This window comes from Camarhynchus parvulus, chromosome 21 (assembly GCF_901933205.1).
Source record: "Camarhynchus parvulus chromosome 21, STF_HiC, whole genome shotgun sequence".
Taxonomy (NCBI): domain Eukaryota; kingdom Metazoa; phylum Chordata; class Aves; order Passeriformes; family Thraupidae; genus Camarhynchus; species Camarhynchus parvulus.
Window position 1 is genome coordinate 3,537,406 of NC_044591.1, and position 22,262 is coordinate 3,559,667.

General features: G+C 39.6%; 1 protein-coding gene across 2 annotated transcripts; it reads left to right on the plus strand.

Moving 5' to 3' along the window:
- Positions 1-1,385: 1,385 nt before the first annotated feature.
- PDPN (podoplanin) lies at positions 1,386-16,315 on the plus strand. 2 transcript variants are annotated; one of them, XM_030963835.1, is made up of 6 exons: positions 1,386-1,718; positions 12,384-12,469; positions 12,901-12,994; positions 13,228-13,263; positions 14,051-14,162; positions 15,152-16,315. In XM_030963835.1, the coding sequence occupies exons 1-6, from the start codon at positions 1,649-1,651 to the stop codon at positions 15,156-15,158; spliced, it is 405 nt and encodes a 134-aa protein (XP_030819695.1). In that variant the 5' UTR covers positions 1,386-1,648; the 3' UTR covers positions 15,159-16,315. The 2 variants fall into 2 exon arrangements, with proteins under 2 accessions (XP_030819695.1, XP_030819696.1); XM_030963836.1 differs by having other exon boundaries at positions 14,051-14,156.
- The last annotated feature ends 5,947 nt before the right edge of the window (positions 16,316-22,262 follow it).

Sequence of the window (22,262 nt, forward strand, 5' to 3'; positions counted from 1 at the left end):
ATCCCCTGCTCAAGATGAGGCAAGGTTCAGGAAAGGATTGCTAGAAGCCATTTCTCCCCAGGTCCTGTTCAGCCCCAGTTTGTGTTTCAGTGAGCAGAGGTGTCTCTCACACATGGTGGGGGTGTCCAATCTCCCACTCCTGCCCTGCAGAGCTGCTGCCCAGAAACACAGACAAGGAAAAAGAAGCAAGTCCTGCACAGACTCTTGTAGGGGCTGTGCTGGGTACCTGTTCCCTGTTCCCCGACTTCTGGGTCTCAGGCTGGGCCCTCCCAGGAGGCTTCCCTGTCTGGGGAGACCCTCCTGAAGTGGTTTTGTGTCAGGAGAGAGAGACTCACTGGATTCTTTTGGTCTTCAGGTTCTTGATTATTGTTATCTTATCTAGAGTTTTGCACAGCGTCCAGGACACACCAGGCTCAGCGCTGGAAAAAACACCACAAAAATGGCCAACAATCTCTTGGTACAAGGGCTTTTAAGATAAATTATCCAATTAAGAACTGACACATAGATTATTTGCCTTTTAACCCAATAACTGATCCCAAAGAGGCCCAATGCAGACTTTTCTGCCCAATTACAAAATGACACCCAAACTCATAAAGAAGGAGGAAGAAGAAGCATGAAGAAGAATCCCAGGACGACACCCTGTGCCCTCCATCTTGCTGCCATCCACAACATACTAAAAATCCCAAAACCTCAATTTCTCACCAAGTGATCCACCTGCACTGCTCTCTATAATCTATTTCCCACTTTTGTGGGTTCCAGTCTATCTTGAAGTCTGGGAAACTTTCTCCATGAATGAGGGTCAGAGTCAGTGCTGCCCTGGGGGTCAGGGCACCCCAGAGCAGACACAGAAATATTCCCAGTGCCCTGGGTTTCCACGGGGCTGCACTCCTAATATTGCACATGAAAAGGAGAAATCCTCTGTCTGAAGGGTGGTATTGGCTCTCTGCAAGCCTGTGGGCAGACAGAAGTGGTCCAGAACAGCCCGGATGTCACTTGAGGACACAAGCTGAGAGACACAGACACACAGGAAAATTCAGACAGTATTTACTGCAGAATTAAATAGCCTGCCCTAAAAACTATTTCAGTATCCCTAAATGCACATTCAGTACCACACTTGCTTAGATAAACATGGGGGCTCACTTTGAAATGAAAAAAACATCAGTTCACTGCTGGAAATAACAAGAGAAGTGTCCTGAGTGTTGTTTCTTAAGGATTTTTTAAAGACAGTTTGCAGAAGGGAGGGAACGAACACCTAGCTTGGCCTAAATTCCTTTTCCCCCCTTGCTAAATAAAAGTCTTCTGAAAGCCACAACAGGTCCTGTAACTTTAAATCTGAGCTGAGATCATAACTTTGGTCCTGACCAAACAGCGTGGGGAGGGCGGGCCTGGCTGCTCATTGAGGACCACCTTAGGCTGCTCCCATCCCTTGGCTAAAGAAAATAACTCTGACTCCACTCAGTTTTCTTTAACTGCTCAGTTATCATCTGAGAAAACCTCCCCCCTTCGCATTACAGCAGCCAAAGGAATATTTGGAATACCAAAGTATTTTTTCGCAGTGATTTCTTTTTATCATCGTAATCCTCCAATAATCCAAACTTGGATCCATCTGGTCTCAGGATTGGAAAGCGACTCTGCGAGCAGATCAAATATGTTTCTAAAAGTTCCGTTCTTCATCCTCCTCCTCGGGAGCCTGCCTTTTGTAGCACTTGCTCAAGAAGGTAAGGGGAAAGTTTGGTAACAGTTATTCCCAGTCATTTCCTGTAATTTAACAGTTTCTGTGCTCTCTCATGGGTTACATAGTTGCTCTGTTTGTAAAACTTTCTTTGCAATTCTTAAGCTGCAACAGGCACCTACTGCAGCTGTGATCTGGATAGAAGCAGTAAAAGTTTTCGATGGGCTGAGTTTGACTCCATTAGGAAAGAATTTTCTGTGTGTGAGCAGGGGAGGGAGAGGGGCAGGGGCAGGCAGGGGAGGCATTCCCTGCACAGCCTTGGAAATGGCTCCAGTCTCACTGCAACACTCACAGCAGGCTCTGCAAGCATGGTTTAGTGTAACTAAATCAGGGGTATAACTCTGTGAAAGTGACTTGTGAATCTGTTCATTCAGGAGATCAATTTCTGTGCTTAGAGACATTTCAGACTCTTAGAATTTGAGGCTTCTGCAGGGCTTTGCTGAGTCTAACTTAGCCATAATATATATATAATATATCTATTATATATATATTTAATATATTATATATAATATATATTATATATATTTTTATATATTCTTAATATATTTTATATATATTATATATATGGCTCAATAGATATACAATGAGGGAAAATAAACCCGGGGGAATGATTACCAAAGACAGATTTAAAAAGCATTATGTACCAAAAAGATTAATTTTGGAATCTAAATATTTTGAATTTTATCAGAAAGACACAATATTCACTTTTAGGTAAAATAGACATTTAAGTCTTTCTATAGGTAAAGGATTTGGAGTCTGATTTGTTAGCAGTAAACCAGAATTACCCTGATCAGTACTTGATTCCAGGAATGTCATTTTGAAACTCAGTTTTTCTGGGTAGCATTTGACTCATGTGAATGAATTGGCCAAGAGGCAGCGTGGTGTGCAGCTGCCATGGCCATGGAGCACGTTCCAAGCAGCAGTTTCATACCAGTGCTCCGAGTACAGCAACCTTAAACTCAGCCCACTGCTGATCAGAAGCACAGATCTACTCATCAGGCTGAGATCTGGGGACCCAAACAGCAAAAATTACCTGATTTTGGCCTGATAACAATCAATGTCATCCTGCTGGAAAGAATGGAGATATACTGACGTACACTGAGTGTGGATGCTGACTTGAAACTTCTAATGGTGTTCTGTATGTCAGAATGTGAGGTTGAAATTTGGAGTTATGCTTCAAAATTTCACAGAGAAACTAAAATCAACAGACATTAGGCAAGTCAGAAAAGTTGTTTTCTAGGCTCACCCAGCCACCTTGTTCTTAAAAAGCATCTATATTAAGTGTGCCAAATTTTAAAGCCATTAGAAATGAGGCAAAACCACCATTACTTTATAGAATTACTACCAAAATTACAGGTTAAAGGGTCTTCAGGCTTTTGAGAAGTTTTTAAACATATTTTCTCTCAACTCTGAGAGGAGTCCATCAATGCTCCGGCTGAAACTCTACTAGTCATAAAAAATATAGGAATATTTCCTTCTTTAAGAATAAGAATATTACCTCTGCTTTATTACCTGTACAGTTTACATTGAACTCCAGAGCTGGATCAAGAATGTGATTTACAGTATGTGAGGTTTTCTGTGTCTGTTTAGGGTTTGTGACTTTTTCTTCATGGTGCCAGCCATTTAGGACAACTTCCAAAGGATACAGCAGGAAAACAGACTCCAGATAAAATAAGTCTTGAGTATTTAGTGTCTATCACTGCTGTTTACTGATAATCATCAGCAATTACAAGTTAGAGGAGACATGAAATGGCAATGCCACCTTCAGCAGTGTCTGCTGGCTGACAGGGAGATGGAGAAGGTTTGACTTGTGCAGTGCTTGGTGGAGTGGCTTTATCCAGATCCATGAACCTCTGTGTGGCCTGAGGGTTTTAGAGGAAAAAAGTCTCCATCTGACACCTCTTAACCTAGAAAAAACCATAAACAACCTGCAGCTACCCTTTCCTTATGGCTGGGCACTCCAGGTTATGGACTGAGATGAAATCGAGAAAAGCAGCTTTGTTTCCAGCAGGAATCATATTTGCAATTTCCAAAAGGATCATTATTATTACTATTATTAAAATTATTAATATTATTTCTATTAATCATCATTATCATATTAGCAGATACATTTTGGTGATCTGATTCAGCATGCCAAAACTCAGGCAAATCTTCACACACAGAATCAGACCAAAGGACTGAGATGGAAGTTGGCCTCAACAAGCATCCAAAGCAGTGCTTTGCAGACACAACACATTTCCTGATTCCAAATCTTTCCATGGTGCTGTATCATTGCAGGGAGGGAGATTACTCTGTTGGCTGTCACATAACATGAACAAAATTTAACATGATTGTTTAACAAGATACCACATGTCACCTGGGCTGTATCAACTGCCCATGTGCCTGATCTTACCTAGAGGCAAATAGTAGATTTTATTTCCTTATGCAAGGCAGGTTTATACAAGGTCATGTTATGTTTGGTTTGGACTGAAAGTAAGAACATGGGGCAGGATAATTCAGATTAAAAGTGTTTCTATCATAAGAAAGGAAATTGAAGTTTACAGTCAGCTGTGAAAGACTAAAAAGTTTTTCAAAATCATAACCAAGAGAATTGACAAAATCACAAGAAAAGATTGTTTCAAAACAGTCCTGATTTACCCAAACCCTGTCACTACTGCAGTGGCAAAACTAAACAATAAAATCAGGCAACTCTAGAGCCTTTTGAAAATCAAACTTTGTAACTGCTGGTGGTAAAATCAAATGGAATAGTCACATTTGACTCAAAAGGGACCCAGTTTTCTACTAAATAAGTGCTGCACAACCTTTCATCCTGCATGAAGAATGAGGGGTACTCTCACACATGTCCCACATGAATCTAACTTTACATGTCCAATACCCAAAGTTATTATCACAGAAAGAAGAAAATAATCTTGCTGAATCTCAGTTAGTAGGGTCTGCAAGTCTGAATTTTGCAGAATCTTTGTGAAAGACAGCACAGAACAAATAAAATTCAATTTCTCCTCAGCTGGGCAAGGAAAAAAATTATCTGATTTTAAAATTTAAAATTACCCGGGAAGTTTGCACATCTGTATTCTGACAGTTAGTTTTTGAATCTGTAACTTCACAAACGAAGAAAAGAGTCATATTTAAGGGCTTACAAGTGGACCTTTCATTAACTCAAACTGGAAACAGAGAGGCCAGATTCTCAGCTCCTGCAGTTCAGCAGTTTCTATTGAATCTGTGCATTTACCTCAGATCAAGGACTTGTAAATCATCTGAAAAAAAAAAAGGCAAAAAAACCAAAGCAGCAAAGAACCTGGAAAGCATTTAGGTAGATGATGAGGCAGCGCAGGAAGGTTTTCAGGCTGTGAGGCTTCAACAGGACCGTGTGGTGTTTCTCCATGTGTCACTTGAGGTGAGCCACACAAGGACCACAGAAATGCCCACTGTGGCTGGTGGCCCAGCTGGGGCACAGGGGCTGGCTCAGTGGCACGTTTATTTTGTTGGTTTGTTTGCTTTTTGTCTGGATGTGGTCAAGGACTGCAGGATGAACCCAGATGCTGCCAGATCCTGCCTCCCAGATCCTCTCAAAGGGCCCCTCTGATCTGTGTGTGCACAGACCATCCCCTCCATGGGGATTATTCCCACAGCAAAGCTCAGAGCTCTGCAGTGCACAATTTGTTACACAGAGTTTCAGAAAAAATGTGGGATTGGGAGTATAGGTATGCTGGGATGAGCTAAAGAGAAATAAATGGAGAAAAAATAAGAGACAAATGCACTATTGATTTCCAACTCTCCATCTCAGAAGCTTGGCCAAAACCTCTCAAAGGACATAGAGGCTGATGCTGAGCACATTCTCATGTTGCTTTATGACTTCCTCATGTTTTTTCCATCCTTGTACTTGTTGATTACAAACACTACAACATCCAGCATCAGAATAATCCTTAGTGAGGGCACAATTCAGCTGTTACACCAGCACCATTTTCAGGCAAGCATGTGTTAGGAGAGCTTGAGACATTACTAGATTTGTAATGGGGACACACTTAATTCCAAACCCACATTAAAATGTTTTTATGACTATGAAACCCATCCAAACATTAGTCTATTGTTAGTGGAGTATAGAAGTCCGACTAAACACATTTGAAAGGAACTTGCCTGCTGCATGGCAATTTGAAGTGGGTAGTCAAAAATCACTGTGGGGACAGAATTAACACCTAAGAGTTTCCAGTTCCGGGTCTGGCATGAGTTTTTCAAACAAATGAGTTGAGGAATCTGCAAAACATTCTGCTTGCAGATACAAAGGGTTAGTAATCTACAACAAGGCAGCTGCGAAAGGGCGCACAGCTGAAGCCTCAGAGTCCATGGAAGGAAGTCATTTAGGGGAAAGATTAGTTTATTACTAGTAGAGGTCATTTCTTAATTCTTTTCATTTGCATTTACATATCCCTGTATTTGTAAGCAGACGTCTGCTTTGTGCTGCACATCTGCCCAATCTGATGATCCCTTACACCAAGTTTTGTATTTTTATTTTGTTTTGGCTGCAACTCTGCTTCCTAGCCAGCCATGCATCAAAAGACTGAAAGTTCTGTGATTCTGCCACTTTACAGCAAGATACAAGAGGCATTTACACCTTGATCACCAGCCCAACCTTGTTGTTCCACCCCTCACTGATCAGGGTCACGGGGCAGCAAATCTCAAAAAAAAGTAATTTTATCCCATCTTCATGTCTGAGGTTAGTGTGCTTAGTAGACAAGAAAGCAGATGTTGACACAGCAACATTATTAAAAGCATAAATTTGGAATACTCATCTCTAGCTCTGCAAGGAATATTTTAAAGGAATGTCCTGTAATGGAGTTTGTCATTTCCTTCCTAATGCCCGCAGCTCTGTGGCTGATTTCACCATGCAGAAGACAAAGCTTAGGAAGTTTGCAGCTTTTCCTCTTCTGGCTTTGTTTTGTGACTCTGGTTGGGGGTCATTACACACACCAAGCACTTGAAAAGTTGCTTCTCTCTATCTGCCCATTTAAAGCACATTTCGGTTTGCTTTTCTGGCAGTGCAATATTGTAACATTCAGACATGTGAATTACTTGAGGAGCAGCCGAGTGGTTCTTTGCCACTTTGGCGCTGCGGATTTAAACTCTGGCTTTAAACCAGGTTTTCAAACCAGGACAATTCCTTTGGCTGAGCCAGCCCCAGCAATAAAACCCATCTGCAGCAGGGTGTGGTGACCAAAGGAAATGTTTCTGACAGTTCAGCAAAGCATTGTCATCACATGCTACATGGAATACCTGACCAAAGTCAGTCATACTCTAAATTAGGCTGTGCTAAATCCTTCCTTGTGCTTCATGACCATTTTCCCAACTGGCAGATACTTCCCAAAGTTTCTGGTGTTCTGTCATCCAGCTTCCTTTGTTATATATAGCAGAGCTGTCAGTCTTTGTCTAAGGAAAATGCAGAAAGCACTTCAGGATTTACACAGTACATACTTCCTCCTGAACAACAGTCTAGACACTTAAATACACGCCAGGGGATTTTTAAGGACATGACAGATTACTCCAGCTTCCAGAAAGAATTTACAGAGAAAGAAAATGCCAATGTTGTGGCCCCAAACAGGCCAAGGACACAGAGGTCTCTGGATACTGCAGATATGACCTTGCAGGAGCCCCAGGCACAAATGAGAATTTCAGTTCTCATTAACAATCTTCCCTACTTTTCTGAAGTTCGAAAATTGTAACTGTCCAAAGATTCAAGCTGTAAAATCCAAACCCCAGAATCCACCATATTTTATTCTTCAAACCCTTGCATTTTCAAAGTGCAAAAAATTTTGTGGCTTGGATTTGGTAATGTTGAATGATTTCACAACAAAGGAGACACCTGTATACTTAAAAAAAAAATAAATCCAAAAGTATAAAAATAATGGAAAATTATTCTCAGACAAAATTAATCTAATGATGTAGGTTTTGGACATGACTCTGGAATACACTTAAATTGAGGATGAAGCCAAATCACAGACAAAACTGCTTTTGAAAATTACAGAGCTGCTGTATTGAAAAGGCAGATCCCTTGCAAATCAAGCATTTTTGTTCAACCTCCACCACCATGAATAGAAATTTTCAATGAACTACAACAGAACCAATTATGAGATCCTGACTAAGACTCAGTTTGCTCACAATCAAATTAAGGTCTCTAAGTGAGGAATACTTCTGCAGGAAGGGAATTCCCATATCAGGAAGACTAGTTTGCTCACAATCAAATTATCTAAGACTCAGTTTGCTCACAATCAAATTAAGGTCTCTAAGTGAAGAACACTTCTGCAGGAAGGGAATTCCTGTATCAGGACATAAATGCTGAATAATATCCAGTCAAAACAGGAAGGCCAACACACTCATCCATACTCAGTCTTTCAAACAACACCCCGTGGTCTGTACCAATTCCGGAAGCAGATACTGAAAACCATCAGTCAGCTCCAGATGTTTGCTCTGTTACATCTCCAACAGAAAAGTGATATGTCCCAAGTGACCCATCCTGCTAAACTCTCTGCTAGTTAATATTTTTTGCTGTTATAAATAACTGAAGCTGGGGGTTTGGGGGTTTTTGGTGGTTTTTTTTTTTTTCATGTAGAAGCAGAGGGCAATGAGCAAAAGATTATTGCAGTTCTTGCTGGAGGGAATCCTTTAAGGTCTGCCATTTTTATCTCCTGGTCTCTTATCAGAAATGGAAACATTCTATTTTGAGGGCTTACTATTTCAAGGACTAAGCTAAAATACAGGCTTACAACTGCCTTTACCCACAAGGGTTTGGGTTTATTTAGGTTTATGCAAGGAGAGAAGCAAGATCCTACACCACATTTCATCTTCAGAAATATCTTTGTTGGTTTTGGAGATACCTGAAAGAAATGCTAATGAACGACAGTTTTACAACTCCCTCTCCTTTCCAACACAACCACTGTGCTTTGAGAGCAGCTCTAAGAGGTTTCTCTAGTAAACTGTCACTCTGTGCATGGAAGTAGTGAGCTCAGCTTCCCGTAAGTGGGTCATGGGATGCTTAAGCATGGGAGGTTTTTCAAAGTAGTATTAAACTTTTAAAGACATCAAATTTTGTCCTGGTGTGAGAAGCTGCAGCCTGAGAGCAGCTGGGACTTTGAACTGAAATGCTCCCAGCTGGAGCTTTGGCAGAAAGGGATGCAATGATTAATTCACATCTGCAGCAACATATAGCTGCAAACAGAGGGGGCTCCTTGGAGACAGCCCAGCACTGTGAGGCAATGTTTTTATTTACAACCTTCTCTAAGATAATATTAAGAACACATGCAGAAGCACCACTCAGGCCTGACTCTTGCTACATTTGGCCCACATCAGATGAAATCCAGAAATGACACAAGCACACACCCCTTCAGTCCCATTTCCATCCTCTTTGGGGGCAATGGTGCTGAGCCTTGTACTGGGTACAGTGAAAGAAGCTTGAAGTCCAGTAGTGTGTCCCAATTCCCTTTCAATATTTAACTTAATTGTGACTTTCTCTGACAAAGAGCTGTCTAGCAGCCAGTGTTCCTTCCTACAAATGCAGAACACTGATAAAAATTGCCTGCCAGTCTTTCTCTGGGTAATAGTTTGGTAGTGTCTAACCACCAGCCAGCCACCTCCGCTGTCAGTCTAAAATGAACCTGGAAATAGAGTCCAGGGATTATTCTGCATCAGATACAGAATTTCAGCTTGAACAGGGCTGGGACTAGACCTTCAGAGTGACAGAAAACAGATCAGATCGGTCTGAGCCTTGGGCAGTTCATAGGGAAGCCATATTCCAGTTCCCCTTTGCAATTAAGGAAAGGCAGCACTACCGAGGATGACCCAAATCTCAGGTGAGCTGATTTATCTTCCAGAGGTATTTATTTTTCCCTACAGGCTATCAAAGAAGATAAGGGCAAGTAGACACTTTATTTAGGTGTCTTTATTAAGAACCTAAAATTAGGCAAGATTAATCTGGGCCACCTCCTTTTGTCAATCAGTACTGAGAGGGCAAAGGCACTGAAATAGGTTTTCTTGCCACTCATGGCCAAGAATCTGCAACAAGCATCACACAAAGAAAAATTATTTTATGTTTCTTTGTGACATTCACTGATTTTCTTCACATTTTCTGTGTGACATGCTTTCCTTTCCTGCCTTCACTATCAGGCAATTTTCAGGGCTGAAAGCTGCTGCCATGCCAGGAGTATAAGCAGCTTCTCCCAATAAGCTGCTTGTTAACATACAAAATTTATTTCACCTTCTACTGGGGGATTTTCCTCTAGTAATTGGTTTTCTCCATCTTTACTTATTTTCAACAAGTGAATAAAGGATGTTTCTTCAGCTCTGACTGGGATTACAAAGTAAACTGATCCATACACATTTGGGCTGCTGAGTTCTATTGCTGTTTCTTTGTTCACACTTAACATGTACATAGCTGTGATTGTACATCACATTATTTTAAAGGTAATTAGCAAAAAATAAGGATTATAAAATAGTGCTATACCTTAAATTGCACTGATATTTAGAGTGTCTAAATATACAAAAAAAAGTCAGCCCACTTTATGCAACTTCAATAATACCTAGGGTATTTCAATCAAAAATGACCAAGCCATTATTTTTACCATCTAATTTGGAATCTGATTTACCCTGTTCTAGTCTTTCCACGGATTATTAAGTGATTTCTGGGAGACTGGCTTAATTAGCCACTATATTTGGCCTCATGTTGGCACAACATGAATGTAGTTTCTTAATCCACTACTGCCTAAAGTCCTACCTGCACACCCTTTTGGCTCCTAAATAGCAACTGCATCTGTATTCAGGTTTATAAGGACACAGAAATATAAAATTCTATTTAGTTCAGTAAACATGGAATTAGAAATCTAAGTTTAGTTCAGTGTTTGCTCTCTTAGAAATGGGACAAAGCTCTCAGTCTTATATTGGTTGAGATGGATAAAAATTTTCTAGTTTGGTTCAGAAAACAGTTTTGGAAGCCAAGGAAAAATATTTGCAAGTTTCCAGTAGAATTCAAATGAGAGTTTCAAGCAAAACCAGGGGTTATTTTTCTCAATGGCAAATCATTCATCTTCTGGTTAAAAAATTTTCTCTAAGCTGCCAGTACATTTTTTTACCAATTTTAAAATTAAATATTGGCTATTTTATTTGAAATAACATATTCATATTAAAAGGGACAGGTAAAAATGAACGAATTTTAAACAGAACTCACAATTAAAGAAAAACAATTTCTGAGTGATGTCTGCTCAGCTGATCCAAAGAGATTCTACCCTTTTTATTTATTTTTGGCTGCTATCAAGCAAAATGCCCATCCTTTCTATTTCAGTCACAGAAAAAAAGCTGTTTACTTGCCTCCATATCATTTATAAAACAAGTGGAGTGCATTTAGAAGTAGTAAAGTTTTCCATAAAAAGTATTTGGAATCAATCTAGCAATTCAGAAATTGTCCAACTTCACATGCAGAGCAGGTGAGAATGTTTCTAATTATAAATAAAATAAAAAGTGTCATTAGTAGAAAGTGTTATGATTTACTAAAACCAAGAGGTGAATATTTCTCATACCTAAGATATTCAAATGGTACAGTAATTTTCATTTTTTAAAAGAACCATCAAGAGTTGTCCTTCTTCTGATCTGGTTGCTTTGATAAATAGAAGTTAGATGCAAAATTGGAGTCCAGGAAAGAAGTTTTCAGTGCTTTATTTCCCTCAAGTACTTGCTCAGGACATCTACTATTAGCTGTTTGCTTAAATTTCAGCGCTGCTATCTGAAATTCACCAGGAATTACAAACTCCCAGGAGCTCTCACAGCACATTAACATCACACTCTGCCTGCCACAGGTTTATGAATCAGCACAAAATGGAATTAAATGATAGTTAGGTTTTCAGGTTTTCAGCACATTCTTGGTACTGCCAGTTGTCTCCACACTGCCCTACCTTTCCTGTTCTACCTTATTCCAGCTCATTTCCCTACCCATGAATTCTGGCTCTATTTCTGAATTAACAGCACTGTGTGAGCCAAAATCTAAATATCCATTTTATCAATGAGCACAGATGAGCCAGAGGTCTAGAATAAAAAAAACCCAACAAGCAACCATTACATTGTTATCTAAAAATTTAAATTATGCCAAATAAGGTTTGCAGCTTCAGGAAAGCCTCAGGACTGATTTGTGTAGGAATATTTCCAAACTATAGCTGCACACATAAGCATTGAAGGCAGGTCTGAAAAGAAAGATTGCAGCTGGGGCTGAGCTGAAAGATGGGAGAAAGCTTTTACTATTTTAGAAAATGGAAGATGCTTGAAGGAATCTATCCCAATACAGAAGGTAATGCTTAGCTTGAAATCTGGAATCATCACATCCACTTTGGAGAAACTTTTTCTAATAAAAAAGAAAATAATTTCTTGGACAAAATGCTAGTAACCAGGATGTTTCAAGGTTGTACCAGAGTTAAGTGATGGCTTCAGCTTTTTGTCCTACTGCTTTGGGCAAGAGTATAACAGAATTCAAGCTTATTTCAAATAATTTCCCATTCCCATGTGGGCAAGGGCAGGGAGACAGAACACCACACAGAGGTCATGTTTAATAAAGTTTATTTCTCAGAGGAGTCAGAACATTTACCAAGGAAAATTCTGACTAATTTTCTAAAATTTTATGCAGCAAGCTCAGTTCTAGAAGGAGAAGAAAGTGCAACAAGTGATTTCAGAGACAGAAATGACACAGAATTTGAAGAAGTACCAACAATTGTGAGTATATAATGCTAAATAAAAGATCCTTTATGTTACCTTCTTATTCACTGCCACTTCCCACCTCTTCCAATTCAGTATCTCTCAAAGAGTTTCAGTCAAACTAACCTCAAAAACTAATTTACAAAAACCCACTGTAAAAAGGCAGGTCTGCAAAATTCTGCAGCCTTCTACATCTTCTGCAGTTCTACCAAGAGATCTGATGTAGAAATCCTCTAGCTGGGGAGACAAATCAGCTTATCTTGGTTTGTTTGGTCTCTGTACACAAGTCAAACATGAGAGGTGACTGCTAAACAAGTATCCACACCTGACAGATCAAGAAATTTAAATGTTGCTTTATACATGTAGACTGAATGTACTGAGGGGGTTTTTTCCCTCTTTCCCCCTTGTCATTTCCCACAAGACTACACAATGTAATAAATGTTTTGCAGTTTGGAGAACTGAAGACCACAGAAAGTGCCTTCATCCAGGATGGAGAAATTGAAAATGCTACTGCTTATGAAGTTAACACAGAAACTGTTGATGGTAAAAAATCCCTTTCATTTCTATTTTTACACTTCAAAGTTATACTGCCATCTACTAAACAATATCTGGAAATCTCAAATACTCTCTCAAACTTCATTTGCTCACTTTCTATCAAAGGAACAAGCTCAAACCATTGTGGCAAAGTCAATAAAAGTTTTGGATATAGCCTTTCAGATTGGAAGGCAACAGTGTGCAAAGCAGAGGGAGTAATTATTGTCTTTCTGCCTTTACAGGTGAACGGAGTGGGGAAACAGAGAAAACTGATGAAGGTATTAAAGACAAGATTTGCTTACAAAGACAAGGGAGAAATGCAACTGCCAGGCAATTCCCCTTCCAGCAGCCCTTCCTGTGCCCATGCCATTAAATAAAGGTTCCAGGAGAGGCACAGCTGCTCCCTGAGCTGCTTTCCCTGGGTCACCAGCTCACTATCTCCATATCCACATCCCTATGGAGCCCTTCAGCCCAAAGGCATGGCTCCAGACTGTGGCATTCACATTTTCTGAAAAATCCCTTTGCCCAGGATTTTTCTCCTGGGAAGCCAAGAAGCCTCAGAGAAAAGGAAAACAATTCTTATTTCATTTGCTTCTGTGTTTTGCTCGTTTGGAGTGTGTTTGGAGATTGTTTACCCACAGGTGATTGTTCCATTGAATTCTGGTGTGAGTTGTTTTGACTCAATGACCAATCAGGGCCAAGCTGTGTCAGGACTCTGGAAAGAGTCATGAGTTTTCATTATTATCTTTTTAGCCTTCTGTAAATATCCTTCCTGTATACTTTAGTATAGTTTAGTACAGCGTTCTTTAATATAATATAGTATCATAAAATAATAAATTAGCCTTCTGAGAACATGGAGTCAGATTCATCATTCCTTCCTTCATCTGGGGGGAATCCAAATACAACACCAGGCTGGTGAACATCCAAATCTACTTTAGAATTCACAAGACAAAAAGAAATTTCCCCAAGGAGTAGAATGCAGCAGAACAGCACCAGGTCCATCAGTAGCCTCTTATCAATGGTCTCCATGAGATACATACTAACATTCCCAATTTCTTCTTTCAGGTGGCCTGGGAACAATTGCACTGCTTGGAATAATTATTGGAATCATTGTTGCAGTTGGAATCCTTGCAGGAATAATAATTGCAGTTGTGAGGAAGATGTCAGGCAGGTACTCGTAAGTAAATTGCTCATCAGGCTTTTTCTTCAAGCATCTTCCTCTGAGCAGGGTCACAGGAATCACTTGGGAAATTTCTAAGGTTTCTGTTTTGACAAAAACAACTCATTTTCCTGGTTTACAGTGCCTTAGACAGACTCAGCAAGAGCTGCCAGTGTGGTATGGTGTCTGCATGCTCTCTCATGTGCTTCAGAAGATCTTCCCAGCCAGTGTGCACATACTGTTATAATATCAGGTGCTTGGGGCCAAGATTACTCTGGGGAACAGAGGCATTCACTAGGGACTACAACAGGTTCCAGAAGTAGTGGATAACATGTGAACATTGGGTGTCACTGTCATATTTTCTGGAAAAATCCCCTTGCCCAGGATTTTTCTCCTGGGAAGCTGAGAAGCCTCAGAGAAAAAGCAAAACAATAATTATCTGATTTGCTTCTCCTGTGTTTTGCTGCTTTGGAATGTGTTTGGAGATTGTTTACCCACAGGTGATTGTTTCATTGGTTTCATGTGAATTGTTTTGACTTAATGACCAATCATGATCAGGCTGTGTGGGGACTCTGGAAAGAGCAATGAGTTTTCATTATTATCTTTTTAGCCTTCTGTAAGGATCCTTTCTGTATTCTTTAGTATAGTTTAGTATAGCATTCTTTAATATAATATAGATCATAAAATAATAAATTAGCCTTCTGAGAACATGGAGTCAGATTCATCACTCCTTCCAACAATGGGGGTCTCAGAAAATACCAGACACTGGGGAGTGATCTCTACCTTATTTTTTGGTGACACACAAATCTAAAGAGTTTTACAAACTCTGAAAGTAAGAAAACCCCAGGAAACTGAGCAGATACTGGGCACCAGGAGAAAGCCAACTTGAAACTAGGAAGAGAAACACAGAGGTGATAGGAAAGACAAAGAAAAGGAGAAAAAAACCATCATGTGACTTAAAATTTGGGTAATGATGAACAATAAAATGTCTGCTTTATGTTTTCCAGGCCCTAAACACAGCTGAAACAAGCAACCATACCATTCCATGCTGGAAAATACAAGTGCTCCTTATTTCATACAAACTAAAGACTATTCCTGTATTTGTGTGAGAAGATGATCCATGGAAAATATAGTCAAAGAATTTCAGATCTATGGGGATACCACACAATTCTAAGGACCACCCTCACACCCCCTCTTGCACAGAGCATGGAATATTTCATAGGATTTTTTTACTAACCAGAATTTTACTAGAAGAAAAAGATATTGCAGTAAAAAAACCCTGCAGCAAAGAGATGTACATCTGAAATGTGATTTGCAGGTATTATATGCTTGAGTTTTAAATGTTACCAAAGATTATTTCACATTACATTATATGTATTCTTTTAAAACAACAACAAAAAAGTGGTTTTGCCTGGTTAAGTGCTCCTGGCATGTTTATCTACCACACGATGTATCAAAAAGGAGAAATTAGCTTCAATGAGAACCAGTTATTTACAAATTAGGAAAATACTGGATATTGGAAGCTAAAATCTTTCTAATGCTGATACAGATTTTCTGCTCTTGATATTTATGTTATTTTGTGGCAAAATATGGTAGATCTGGCTGGAACTGATCTACCAACTGAAAGCTTGCTCATCTGACTATGGCATCAGGAATTTCCTGCCTTCTCTTGTTGCAGAGACATGCAGGAATTGAAATACACATCCTGAATTAAGGGGTGCTTGGAAAATACCCAGTTTTGATGGGTCACTTTAGAGCTGATGTGTAGAAGCTTTTGAATTAGTGTACACTGTGTTTTCTCATTATGCCTGTCCCATTTTCTAACTGTACAGCTGATTTGTTTGACAACATGTGCAACACCAGGTCAGAATGTGTCACTGAGGTGTGATGCAGCTTCGGAGTCTGCAGCTTTTCTGGGGCATATTTAGCAGCACACAGCCTGAATGGACAGAGCTCAGAGCAAAGGCTTTGCATGACAAGTGACTGCAGTGCATCAGGTTTCCTAAATGCTATGACACTTCAGTGTTTGGTGTAAAAATCATGATAATCAGTATCATAATTCATTGCTAAATTTGTCAGCTTATCTGTGTTTGCTTTTCTGTTTCTTTCACGTGCCTCAAACTATCATATCAATACAAGCTTTGGAAATAAAAATCATAATATAAACTGTATTATTTTACAATAATTGTTCTTGTTTTCTTGAAAAAAAAAAATTAAAATGTCTTACTGTTCTTTCAAATTTCCTGACTTATTTTGCTACTTATCAATGTAATGTCTACAACCAACTCACTTGACATTGATAAATGAAATTATAATTGAAAAGTAAACATATGAGAGATAACTAATTCAGAAGTCTTTAGTTAGTTCTGGAGCTGATGTGATGAGACTCTCAGTCTGTGACCAAGGAGTAAACCTAATCTTTATCATTGTGTAAATTGATATGAAAGCAGGAAAATTACAGTTTTTTCTTCTTGCAGCAAAAGAATATTAATTCTGTTAGCCTCAATTGAACATTTTCTTATCTGTACTGGGAAATACCCCATAAGGTGCTCTGATGCCTGCTCAAATGTGTGGCATATGGAATTATGAATTATTCACCCACTGAAGGGAATGCACAGATGTCACCAGTTTCTTCTGCCTCAGCTCACTCCCTGCTAATTTGCAAGTACCAAAATGAGGAAACCTTTATTTCTCAATAGTAACAAGCCCCCCATTTGAAAAATGGATAGCAGAGAACCTTTCTGGGCAGTTCTGAGTTCTCATGGGCAGAACAGTTGAACAGGCAGCATTCTGCTCAAGGACACTGTGCTTTGTTCCTGCTCCAGAAGCCATTTTAACTTCATATTACAACTACTTAATTTTTCTGCTCTTATCTGTGCCTTTATAGCCCACCTTGTTTAAGGCAAGATTTTTAAATCTTAGGTAAAAAGTCAATCCTTGACCAAATGGCCCACACTCCACTGAAATATTTAGGGGGCTTCCAGCACTGGAGACTCAGTACTAAATATTGTGCTGTATTAAATCTGTCCCACAAAAACATGAAGAAAATTTCCTTCTGATTATCAGCTGGAGTCCAGGATACTCAGTTATGGCTAAAGAAAGCAAGGACTCCAAAGAACCAGAAGATATCTCTTACTTTGAAAATCCAACAACTGCTGCTGCACTGATACATTCAATATTCTGATGATTCATACAACCTTGCTGCCCAGAAATCTCAAGTGCAGAACATTCCAGTCAGCTTCAAGCAAACCTCAAGAAACAATGGAAAATTCATTAAAATCTTGCACATTTATTACATATCTATGTGTTACTGAATCCTTAATCTAATAAATCTGTAATTTCATTATACAAACGTTTTGGAAATGCAGACTAAAGATGCACAGAGGTTTGTATTTCACATGAATCTACTGCAGCATTCTGTGACTGAGCTGTCACATTATGCAATTTCCTGTTACTAGTTCAGGACCTCAAAGGTGGGTTGAACACAAGCTATGTGGTTTTTTGGTAGAATTTCTGTGGAAGATGGGACCTTTTGTGCTTTGTGAGAAGTCAAACAGCACATTGTCCCAGGACAAATCCTTCTGTGAGCTGAAATGAGTGATCAGTACAACCAAGCCAAGGTCAGGAGACTTCCTGTGCATGAAGGAAACAACAGCTCCATACTTTCACCAGCTGGCCAAGCTTGACTTTTATTCACAGGGAACAACACTCAATAAATCAACACTTGCTTTTAACTTCAAGTCCTCACTCCTGATCATATTCATTCCTTTAGAGTTAGTAACAATAATGTTCCCTTTTGCAGCTTGGCTTTGAGTCATAAATGTGGCTCCCCCGAACAGACAAGCAGGCACCAGGCTTCCTGTGAGAATGCCAGATGTCACTAAAAAGCATCATAAACATAGTTGTCCCCTTGCATTTGTGTCTGTGGGGAAGATACACAGCAGTAGGAACTATGAAAGCAGTGACTTGATACATCAATATTTATAATAGTTCTGGACATCAATACAGCAATTCTTACAAGAGTTCATTTGAGGCACGCTTTTGCTGTAAGAACAGAAAATATCAGAAGAATTAATTTAATAAAACCAGCACTAAAAATGCGTGCACCAGAAGAATTATGGAGATTGACTTACTCCTATAAATTAAAGAAGTGTTCATTTATGATTAAATATCAATTAAAACATGCAGCAATTGCTTATTATTTTAGGAGCATTGCAGTATGTCATTACAATTATTTTAACCACATCTGATTTTATTAAAGAGTAAGGACAGCCTGCACATTAACACCTCTGTAAAGAGTTCAAACTCAGAAGCACTGATGCATTGTTCACAGGCAGATGGCAAGCACTGCCAGATGAAGTGACTTGCCAAAGGTTACAACACAGGTAAGAGGAAAGGCACCAACCCAGGAAACTTTAAACATTAAAACATTAGTCCTGTCACAGCTTCATATTAGTTCCCATGAAGTGAAGTTCCATTACATTTTACAGTAACACCATCCTTAATGTTCTTTTCTAAAAGGCAGGAACAAAGGATACAGAGCAAAAAAAGCCCCTCACTGAATCTCCAAGAACACTCAGGTCAGGAGTGTGCTTGGGCTGCTTTTAATGAGGAACAATCTAAAATTAATTTCTCTGCTGAACCACTCTAAAGCTTAAGAAGACATTGTTACACCTATTTGTACTCACCTACTTCACCAGCTGAAACATCAGATTGGCCATACCCATCCTTCTGCAGTTTTTTTAAACTAAAGGATTAATCATGCTGAAATCCCCATTTTTTTGCTTGACAGCTCCTGATGGATGCAGAAGGTAACAGAGGATCTGAAACTTGACACCAGGTGCCACAATGAGAAAGCTGAATTAATGCTTTGTACACTTTTCACAGCTGCAGCATGGAGGTATTTATGGATAAATAAACTGAGCATCACACTGGCCATGTGTCTTTGTCCAGGCCTTGTGGATTTAGGCATCAGACCAAACCCACAGCTCCCCCTGCTCTGCAACAAACAGTTGGGCTGCAACACAAAGATCCCCATTCAATCATGGAGCTTGTTCAGCTCTCCCAGGCTTGAGAAGTCAGATTTTCAGACTCTGGTAAATGCTTAACTGGCAAATGTCTTAGCAGGCAAAGGAGTGCTGCCCATTCCATGCATTTTCAAAGCTGTGTTCAGTCTCCAGAAGGTAGCTGGCAAGGATGAGTGATTATTGAGAGTTCAGAACCAAAACCAAAGAGTGACATGTACAAAAAAAAAGAGGAAAATGGAAGGAAAAGGGAAAGTAGAGAACTGCAGCACTTTGTCTTCACTGAAATTTAATTTTTATTCACATTTCCAGCTTGAGATAAAATTGGACCTTATTTTCTGATAGGAAAGGCAGTAAGAGTGATGCTGATGGAAGACAGCAACAAGTCCAGTAACAGCCATGTAAAAAAGCTGGGTTGTGAAGGGTAAGATGACCTTATTGAAGCAGAATCTGTCTATTACTCAGAGGACCCTGTGGCTTCTTTCTCCCATGCAGAACTGGAAGCTATTGATGTTCTAGAAACATGGATTTCTTTGTACTACACAAGCCCTTTAAGTAATTTTTCTTACAATTACTGGTAATAACTTGAAGGCAATACTGACCAGGAACTGAGTTAAGTCATTGTCTACAAGTGGATGAACCTAAATCCTTATTAAAATACTCTCTTCTTCCCTCCAAAATGACTAAACATTTTCTAACAAGATGATTTTAAATATACTGATGTTTGTCTTAGGATATTAGTACTGTATGTCTTATTTGAGCTGGGAAGCAACTCCATTTCCTGCCTTTATGAACCATGCTATCCTCAAATAACACATTCCTTTGAGTCCTGTGGTTACTTTGCCTCATGACATTTGATTCATCCTATGCAGGAAACAGGGAAGGAATTAGCAGGTTCAGCAGGTGTGCTCAAGGGAAAGGAGATAGGAATGTCAGCTCTTCCTCATTTCCTATCCACCACAGGAATAAACCCCACAGGAGTTGAATAAGCAGCAATAACTGAGCACAGTGTAGGACATTCCAGCTTCCTTCTCGGAGGAATGTTCTCTCCTGTATCCATCAGGCACTGAAGCAATTTATTGAGAAATAAGGGGCAGCCCAGAGCTGTTTTCCTGCCTATACCCCTACAAACTGTTTAGACAAAGAAAACTGAGAAAAGTCCACTTCTCATCACTTAGACAGAGCTTTACATACAGGTGGTACAAGAGATTTTGACCTAAAAGCCAGCCCTTAAAGGCAAGTTTTATATAAAAAGCACAGCTCACTTTTACAGTAAAGCAAAGGCTGCCTGTTATAAAGTAGTGGAAGAATTTATTGATTTAAGTTGCTGTTCAAAGTTTCCTCTGTGATCCAGATCTGGTCCTAGCCTGAGGAAACTATTCCTGGAACTAAGATCTGAGTCTTGGTAATAGAGAAAATATTAATATGATGTAAGCATAAATTACTGTTAATCACCTCTCAGAGGGAGGCAAAGCCTGTCATCTCTTCATTTAAACCTGGAAGGGCTGAAGTTAAAAAATGTTTAACTCATAACTATGAAGCTTCTCCTTAAAAATAATTTTCCTGATGAATTCTTCTAGTTAATTTTGTCATGATAAATGCTAAACTTACTAACACGACAAGCATGCTTGAATGAGGGTAAAGTAGCACTAGAATTACTGAGAAGGTAAATCAGGCCTGCATTTCATGCAGAAAAGTGAGCAAGAGCCACAGGAATGACTTCAGGTTTCATGAAGGCATGAAACTTCAGGTTTCACCCCTGACAGAAAACAATGGGTAAAGAAATGCACAAGCAGAATATTAAAATGAAAGACTCCTCTCTGCAGGCTGATGTAGATGCAGGATAACTGCACACACAGTAAGCTGTACCTGAGCCCCAGCTAGTGGTGGGAATTACTGATGGCATTTTTACAGGAAAGATGAGCATGTTCATAACAGAAAAGTTTCAGATTCTTATGTATTGCCTCCTACTCATCAAGCCTGGTTTCATTTTTAAAATGCTTCCAGGAAAAGCTACGTATTGGTTACTCGTGGTTTGCCTACACCATCTACACAGCCCCTCAGTGGTTCTGGTTGATCCAGCTGCTGGAAGTTGGAAGAAGGAGGGCAGGCAATGAGATGCTTTCTCCTTTCTCAGGGATATTTTCATCCTCTGAGCCAGCCTGTCACTCACAACTAGTAAGCAGCACAACCAAGAGCTGAAAATTATTTTTATACGTTCTTCCTTCCATGGAGTATTGCCAACATATTCTCTCAATAAGTATTTCTTGATTAAATAAGTTTAAGTGATTAATTCAGCTAAGAAACTAGTATTCATCAATATTCTGGACCCAATATTGTAGTGTTCAAATCAGTTTCTAGAGACAGTCCTAAAATATCTGCTCTAGTTTGCAATGGAGATTATCCAATGTCACTGATAAATTTACGTTTTAGTGAACTTTATCTTTAGCCATAAAGATGATGCTGTTGCTGTAATTTATACAGATGAATTTTAGCCAGTTAGTGTGAGCAGCAGGCAGGAAATGGCTGCTAAGTCCATCTTAGTGCAACTGCCCCATCCCTGGAAGTGTCCAAGGCCAGGCTGGACAGGGTTGGAACAACCTAACTGGACAATCCTCAAAATCCAATCCACCCCATTCTATCAAGTCCTACAGAATTTACCTGCTGGACTGAAGATCTCAACAGCTGTCACGTTCTGGAGAGGGCAATGATGAATTTTGGACAGGAGTAATCTCTTGTGTGAAACAGGGTAAAAACCTTGGGATCCCAACCTGTGATCAAGAGGGAAATGAATCAACATAACTGACTTAACACCCCTCTCCTGTCCCATCAGATATCCTGGTCACCCTTTTGCTAAAGTCAGTCAAATGGGAGCTGTGGGAAAGCCCCCTGGAGCAGGATAGAGAACCCAAATATGTAAGATTAACCAGCTATGAGCTATGATCAGTTCCATAAGTGCTCCTGGAAAGGGACCCCTCCACAGCTGTAGGAAAAGCAGCACTTGTGGGGCAGCAGGTGAGGAACTTCTGTACAACATAACAGGTGAGTTACAACACAGACAAGAGTGACAACCAAACCAAACCATGAGACATTT

Excerpts from the sequence above, each read along its gene's own strand:
- PDPN (XM_030963835.1), top strand. The coding sequence starts at position 1,649 with ATGTTTCTAAAAGTTCCGTTCTTCATCCTCCTCCTCGGGAGCCTGCCT. Across the intron at positions 1,719-12,383 it reads TGTAGCACTTGCTCAAGAAG|CAAGCTCAGTTCTAGAAGGA; the intron begins GTAAGGGGAAAG and ends AATTTTATGCAG. Across the intron at positions 12,995-13,227 it reads TAACACAGAAACTGTTGATG|GTGAACGGAGTGGGGAAACA; the intron begins GTAAAAAATCCC and ends CTGCCTTTACAG.